At 38.5% G+C, this 7,620-nt stretch overlaps 2 protein-coding genes across 2 annotated transcripts; both read right to left on the bottom strand.

Annotated features, from left to right (window-relative positions):
• Nucleotides 1-599: 599 nt before the first annotated feature.
• LOC126787426 (triosephosphate isomerase, cytosolic-like) lies at nt 600-3,691 on the bottom strand (the record flags this gene model as incomplete). Its single annotated transcript, XM_050513315.1, has 9 exons — nt 600-795; nt 889-970; nt 1,457-1,535; nt 2,406-2,500; nt 2,653-2,785; nt 2,895-2,979; nt 3,072-3,114; nt 3,329-3,404; nt 3,641-3,691. Coding segments are annotated over 9 exons (681 nt in total), but the record flags the coding sequence as incomplete, so codon positions are not given.
• Nucleotides 3,692-4,208: 517 nt separating this feature from the next.
• LOC126787786 (methyl-CpG-binding domain-containing protein 5-like) lies at nt 4,209-7,593 on the bottom strand. The gene is made up of 3 exons (XM_050513686.1): nt 7,236-7,593; nt 5,041-5,145; nt 4,209-4,948 (listed from the first exon to the last, which is right to left on the bottom strand). The coding sequence occupies exons 1-3, from the start codon at nt 7,533-7,535 to the stop codon at nt 4,712-4,714; spliced, it is 642 nt and encodes a 213-aa protein (XP_050369643.1). The 5' UTR covers nt 7,536-7,593; the 3' UTR covers nt 4,209-4,711.
• Between the last annotated feature and the right edge of the window lie 27 nt (nt 7,594-7,620).

Here is a 7,620-nt window from a genome sequence, read left to right as displayed (position 1 = left end):
CTGAAGTTATTTTATCTCTAAGTTTTCATATGAAAGTGTACCTGCAAATGTGGAAGGAATATTGTGTTCGCAGAAGATAACCTGGAGAGGAATAGGAAACGAAAGTTGAGAGGAAGACTAGAGATGATCATTGTGCTTCCGCTGCTTTACTTGTTTGGATTTTTGGTTGGATTGTATGTGTGAAAATAAATATTATGGCCATCATCAAGCATCTCTGAGACTACAAGTGTACAAATGTTACTTGCTAATGAGAATAACCGTGACTCCACAAGTCTGTTCCTCCAAATTGATGTGATGGGAGGAGTAATACTAACTACTAAGTATCAAATTAAGCCATACCTCCGTTTGAGGTGTACAATACAATGATTCTCCTGCCCAAAAAGTTAGGAAGCATAATATCCCAAATTCTAACAGATATCATGCAAAATCAAGATATGCAAACTAGGGAAAGATCTCCACACAACTGGAAGTGGAATCAACAGAAAAGCACATGATCATATCCGTTTATTTCCATTTGTCCACACCAAATGGATTGCCTCATACAACTTCCCAAATCCAGGAATTCTTACAAGCACACACACACATATATATATATATATTATATATATATATATATTTATTTATTTACTTATTAGTTCTTACATTGAATGTGCTGGAAAAGTTCCCTTCCTTCTTGCCCAAGTAATTTAGTTAACAACTCGATAAATCACAACTTTCTTGAAGCTAGACAAACACTACTGAGCCCCAGTCATCCTTCTTTACTGTGGCGGACTTGATAATGTCAATGAACTCCGGCTAATCGAATAAAACATGCATAAAAGAATCAGTAACCAAGTTGAAAGAAAGAAAACATACAGCTGAGACAAAGAATATAGAAAAAATAACAACCTTAAGGGAAGCTCCGCCAACCAAAAACCCATCCACGTCTGGTTGTGTTGCCAATTCTTTGCAATTTGCTCCAATACATAACCTAAAGATGACATTCTTTTAGACTAGAGTATTAAACAACTTGTGTTGTATGATTCTAAGAACCAGTTCATTGAATCAATTTTGGGTTTCACCTTTGACATACTGCCTTAATTAATTTTCCAAGAAGACAGAAATATAAGCACCCACCTTGGGTGTCTCAGACCAAAAGTCTGAACCAACCCGGTCAACAAATTTTGGTTCAGTATGTTCTAGAATTACATGATTTGGAGTCCTATAAATCAAATATTTCAGAGTGGGTGACTCAACAATCAGCATCGAAAACTGACTTGTGGTGGAAAGTACTGACCAGGGCAACACAAACCAACCAGCCACACTCATGCTATGCTTCTCAATAAAGATCACTCCTGGTGGCTTAACATTTATTGTATTCCGATGATTAGTTGGTAATTTAATGCTACCAAAGATTCAAACACAAGTAGAGGGAGGATGTATTTGGACAGAGTCATTGCTTATAGATGAAGAGTACCTCCATAAATAACTCTGGCTGATGCAGCAACTTCAGCACTGACATTATCTTTGAGCCATTTTCTCAATTCAAAATGGACCTGAATTGGGGGAAAATAACACTCATTAATAACCTCAACTCATTAAGATGTCAGTAGTATATATAACCATGATGATATGTAAACGAAGGCCAGCCACAATATATTTGAGATTCTTTTGACCACAAATCTATACAAAGGATTTTCAAAACTGAGTTGCACACAGGAGTCTGCTACTGTAAAACTGATGTTACACCAAACCATCGAACATTTGATTATAAACTAATATAGTTTGGGGGATATTGAGCATCCAATGTTTACGTTTTGGAGTGTTGAGAATCAATGTTAACATACTAGTTCTTGCTACCATAAGAAGAATGCATAGTAGCCATGCAAAATGCATATAGAAGCTCAATAAGATTGCTTTGATGATTGATATGGTTTCCAGAGTATAAGCATGAATAGACCAACCAGGTCGAATATGCCACAAGTAGTAAGACAGAGCTGTGGTAGAGAGGCGTGCTTGCCAGACTCCGTCATTCAATTTGTCCGAAGATATCAATTACCCCCTCTAATAACTCGAGCACGACCAAAATCCAAGACTCAGCATTTACGCTCATAAACCGATGTAACTCACTTGACAAGAGTCCAATTTCCTCCCCCACTATTAATGCTGAAGTCAAATATGTAAATATTCACCCTAAATATTTAAGATTAACCAAAAGAGGCACATCTTGTGCAAAGATGAAGCTCTAGGTTCAAATTCATCTTCCGGCTATTGTTAGCTGATACAAACAAAGAAAGTTGAGTGACCAGGGCATATATAACAATGCAAAATGCCAAACTCTACAAAAGTTTACAAATTGCAAGAACGAGGAGATCAATGACACAACAGAACACAAAACATGTTACGTCCGACTCAACCACACTTACTTTTTGCGCCTGCTCAGAGGTTGCAACCTTCCCAGTTCCGATGGCCCAGACTGGTTCATATGCCAAAACAATGTTCTCACAATTTGATACTTTATCTGGAATAGAAAACGGGTGAGGTGAATCAGCTGGTGTAATCAAATTTTTGAACCCGTGTAAAATAAATCTATGGGTAAAATACTCCTGCTAAACCAAAGACATTATACCAGACCAAAAGATGAACATGAGAATCTTGCTACTTAAAGACTACCTACTATTGCTTTCGTTCGTGCGGCAACCACAGCTACTGTGGATCCCGATTCTCGCTGCTCAAGAGTCTCTCCAACACAAGCAATAAGTTTCAAGCCTTGAGAAAGTGCACATGCGACTTTGTCCCCTACAAACTGCATTCAGAAAGAGAACCACAAGATCACTAACTGATTATGCAAAGTTGCAACACACTACATGCTAGAAACTAGAAAGCAAAGATGCAAGGTCAACAGCCCTCATTACCTCATTGGATTCATTTAGAAGTTGGCTTCTCTCAGAATGCCCAATAATGACCCAGGGATTCCCCAAATTGACCAGCATCTCAGCACTGAGCATACAAGAAACTGATCAGTTTGTAATAAAATTCCTTACTGGCCAAACTGCACACCCCTATAAGTATAAAACTGGAATCAAACACACCTAATTTCCCCAGTAAAGCACCACCGTTCCGAACCCAACAGTTCTGTACCGCAACATGGAAATCAGACCGCAATAAGCTTTTCACATAAGCAAGAAACACAAAAGGAGGGCTCACAACAACCTCTGCAATAATAGTAAAAGCACAGCTCCATCAAAAACTGAAAAACATGACAACACTCTACAAGGTCCTCTTTTATATGATGCAAACTAACATAAGTGTCAAAATCAAATTAGTACAAAAGAGAATTAAAACTTACCCACAACATCTTCTGAAGGGACTTCAGCTTCATTCAATATGGTGACAATCTTCTTCACATCTGAAGTTGTCCCATTCTGAATAACCCACAGTTACTTATCAGAAACTTAACACCAAAAACACTACTCTCATGATTATTGACATAAACTCAGTACTGGGTCACTAGTATTGCCTCTTGAGTCTAATTTACATCAAAAGGGTTCGATGATATGCAAGCAAAACTCACCCAATGAAATCAAGTTTGTATAACATGTCGATGGGACAAAACATGAAACACAAAAGCATACAAGGAAGCGTAGAATAAGAGACATACGCATTTCCAGTTGCCACCGACGATGAATTTCCTCCCCTTTTTTTGTGTGTTTTAACTCTGTCAGTGAGAGCCTAGAGTGAACTAGAAGAGAAGATCCACCTGGCACAAGTTGGGTCGGGTCGGGTTGAGCCTGTCCTGATTTTGCCCAGTATATTTACTTTGCAAAAGGGCCCAAATACATGATTTGATAATAGACCGAGGCAAACGAACGACCATATTCAAACATGATTTGATCCCATTAGTACTGAATCATTGATATATCAGCTGAACTCCCTCTGAATTGTTTGTTATTTCCAATTGTGAGATGACAATTGTGCGTTATTTCCGTAGCTGTGCAGACTGTGCTAAAGGGATGGTTTTCGTATGCTACAACCCACGAGCGGTGGTTTTCAAACAATAAGAATCTACGAGGCCAGTGAAAAATACCTGTAACACAGGAAAAGGCAATAGTTTAAGTGAAAATCAAGTTTTCCCATACCCCTTACCATCAATACATTTCCCACAAAACATGGCAATACAGACCAACGAAGTTCATATAATAATAAAAAAAAACAAAACAAAACATGACGAAGCTTGGTTTCCTTTTGTTTTCCGAAGCAAATTACAATCTCGATTCATGCCGCATAGGTTCGCTAAATAAGAAGTCAAGTCCTACTGCATAAACTGTTGTACGCAAAAAATGAAGGAGCATATACAGACTACCAATTTGTACTCCAGAACAAACATTTTACATACCCCTCTGTACACCCAAATATGAGACCAAGAGCCTTTGGATTGAAACCATCATGGATCCAGAAACTAATAAAATGGCACTAAAGGAAAAGCAAATAAGGTCTGAACAGCCCTGCTACCCAAATTTGGTCAAAACTGAAATGCAAACTTCAACAGGCTGCTTGTCACATGGTAGGATTCATATGTCCCAAAAGTACCTTGAAGGCATATTTCTTTCAATTGACGGACTGCAAATACGGGGATCTAACATTGGTCAGTGACTCTATAGGTCTGTTGGCAAAGAATAATTGTCTTTGGGCGGTACAACCTCATAATTCACAAGGGTGGTTCTATGTCTCTTCATTGAGTGTGGCCAATATTGCTATTGGAAGTGAAGACTGTGAATGCATTAGCCCATTCTTTGGCAGTGGACTCAGGTACCTTTTGATCACCGATGAAGGGGGTCCAGGACCACTGAGAGGAGTCTGTGAGAACCCATTCAACCTTGGCAGGCACATCAGAAAAATCAAAGTTGACAACAGATCTGGGCTTTGTGCTAGACTTCCTTTGCTTTTTGCTCGCAGAACCTTCCTCGGACTGCCAAAAATAAGATGGATGACAAAACAGGGTTAAGAAATTATAAAGCATAATGTATCACCTTTTACCATTAACCTTTGATGCTAACTCACCGTTTTGTCAGAATCAGCATTCTTCTTGAGCGTCCCTGTTTCCATAAAGCGAAGGACTTCTTTCTTTGACCGAAATCGACGACCTGAGACTGGATCATAGTAATACTGCAACAGATGATTTAAGCCTTCTTCATACTTTGATCATGGTTACAGTGCAATCTTTTTTGACAATGGCATTTAAATTATGGAAATGAAACTATCGCAAATGATGAAAGTTGCTAAAGAAATAGACACATCACCTAGCAATAACAATTACAGGTGCTTATGCTACTTCGGATAATATTTCAAAAGAAAAGGAAGTGTAATCTCTTAGTATAAAGTCCACCTAATGGAGTCTACTTTCCCACTCAGTTGTAGGAAAATAGAATTGCACGATCGATGAACTAAAACATAGGCCACAAGTACCATTCTTCCTTTTATCTGATTATCCCTCTTTTTGTTCCCTAATTATAACACGACGCTCAATGAGTAATGGTTTATGGACGAGCCACACAAAAAGAGTGTCGAAGTTGCCTCAAGCTAGTGACAGGTAGAAGTCTAACTAGAGAACAACATATCTGGACCTTTTGCTTTGTGATCAGTTTACCTAAAACAATGCGCATTAGTGGATCCCATGCCATACTAGTTTTTAATATCAGTTGCCGTACTAGTTTTCAATATCAGTTTGCCGCACTAGTTTTTAATATCAGTTGCCGTACTAGTTTTCAATATCAGTTTGCCGCACTAGTTTTTGATATCAGTTGAGTGGGAAACACACACACACCCCAATGTACCCCAAAACTATTTCAAGACGATCAATATCTTTAAGCATCTAAACAGTCCCCAAAAATTTTAAGAAAAAAATTATCTCTTGCAGTACTTTTCTCAGGTACATAATTACCGAAGAGGAAAAGGTAGCCCTTCATTGAAATACTGTCCATACTGAATTGACATGGAATTTTATGGACATCTTACGCATGATGAGAACTATCAAAAGATAATCAAGGAAAAGGAAAATCAAGTAAAATTTATGAAGAGGTTTCATTATGCAACATAATACCAATGACTGAGAATGGATGACTTATTGCATTCCTGTTCTAAAGCTCGGAGAAGAACCCATATTGCCTACCCTCAGTGGGGCACCTTAACATGGTGGTGTCCTCACTAATCTTTCACACTGATAATTCCACCCTCTTCTTTAAATCAATTAGTTTGTTAATTCAATAAATAGTAAGTCACCACCTAGATGAACATATCCATCAAGGCAACAAATATTATGGCTTATGTGGGTGTTATGACAAGAATGAATACAAAATATCTTGAGCATGAAAACCTAAAGAGCATTTTCAATGTCCACTTAAATTTTGATCTTAAGCACAGCCAAAAGATTCAATCATAATAAGAAAAGTAGAAGAATGCATTCAATAGTATATTAGGGAAAGAGATGCTATTAATTTTGTACATCCATTAAACTGCCCAAAAAAAGGTCACCGGGCTGATTACTACCTTGTAAACTGATGGCATTGATCTATATCAGTGAACAATTATGTTTTGAAAGCTCAAATTGTGCTACAAGTAGTAGACAGTACCCGCAGATGATAGCTCAATAATAAGTATTGACCCCTAACTATAAGCATAACATCTCTCTTAAGCAGTTGCCTTACAGAAAACCAAAACTGCTAAGAATAGAAATGCCTGAGGACAATTTTTTTTCTTTCAATTAAGGCAATGAAACCCAAAACAGAAGGTATTAGAGACCGAATATAAATATACGATTATGGCTTAAAACTATGTGCATGTGCCAATTTGTCCATACCCAGAAGGCTAGAAACACATCTGGACTAGGAAACCAAGTTTACCAAGTTCAATACAAGATACAATATCTCACTATTTTCAGTAATGTCATTATCTCAATCTGTAAACAACTCTATAGCAACAATCTAAACTTCCCATTTTCCTCGTTTCTACTCATTTTCAGGACTTGCTCACTTCAACCTTTCCTAAAATGATCGTCTTTGACTCAGAAACATTATCAAACCAATCCATAAACCCTACAAAGCTTCTTATGTACAATCTAACCAAATATAAACTACTGCTCAGCCTAAATTAGATGAAGCTAATTTAAACAACTAACACTAATGTTCCATAAAACCCTAAACTTTTCATTTCTGAGCTAATTGAATATTGAAGAACAAGTAATAAACCCAAAACCTTACCCTATCAGTAATTCCAGCAGTAGCACCGGAGCTCCTGACTTTATACTCAACTCTCCAGCCGGCCGGCAACCAATCCATCGACATAGGATCCGAACCTTTGGCCTTACTCGTCCCCGGCGTCACCGAATCCACGCCGTTCGATTGGGGATTTCCGGCTTCTTCTTCTTCCATAGCTGCGGCGTCGATGAATGCGCCGGATTGGAGGAGGGGATCGGCGCCGTCTAGGGCTCCGTGAGGTGGACTTGGATTCGGATCCGGATTCGGGTTCAGATCTTTACCGGAAGCAGCTGGGAGTGACATGCGAGTGACTCCCCCCAGTTTTCTCTGTTTGAGTAGGACCCGTTTGACTCTCGTTTGATTAATTTTGGTCGCTCTTTATCGTGGG

Source organism: Argentina anserina, chromosome 3 (genome assembly GCF_933775445.1).
Source record: "Argentina anserina chromosome 3, drPotAnse1.1, whole genome shotgun sequence".
In the NCBI taxonomy this organism is placed as follows: Eukaryota; Viridiplantae; Streptophyta; class Magnoliopsida; order Rosales; family Rosaceae; genus Argentina; species Argentina anserina.
The sequence above is the reverse complement of the archived record's forward strand: the minus strand, read 5'-3'. Positions and strand labels throughout refer to the sequence as shown.

Coding starts and splice junctions, on each gene's coding strand:
- LOC126787786 (XM_050513686.1), bottom strand. CDS start 7,535: ATGTCACTCCCAGCTGCTTCCGGTAAAGATCTGAACCCGAATCCGGAT. Junction 5,146..7,235: donor CTGCTGGAATTACTGATAGG/GTAAGGTTTTGG, acceptor CATCTGTTGCAG/TATTACTATGATCCAGTCTC. Junction 4,949..5,040: donor ATGCTGATTCTGACAAAACG/GTGAGTTAGCAT, acceptor TATTTTTGGCAG/TCCGAGGAAGGTTCTGCGAG.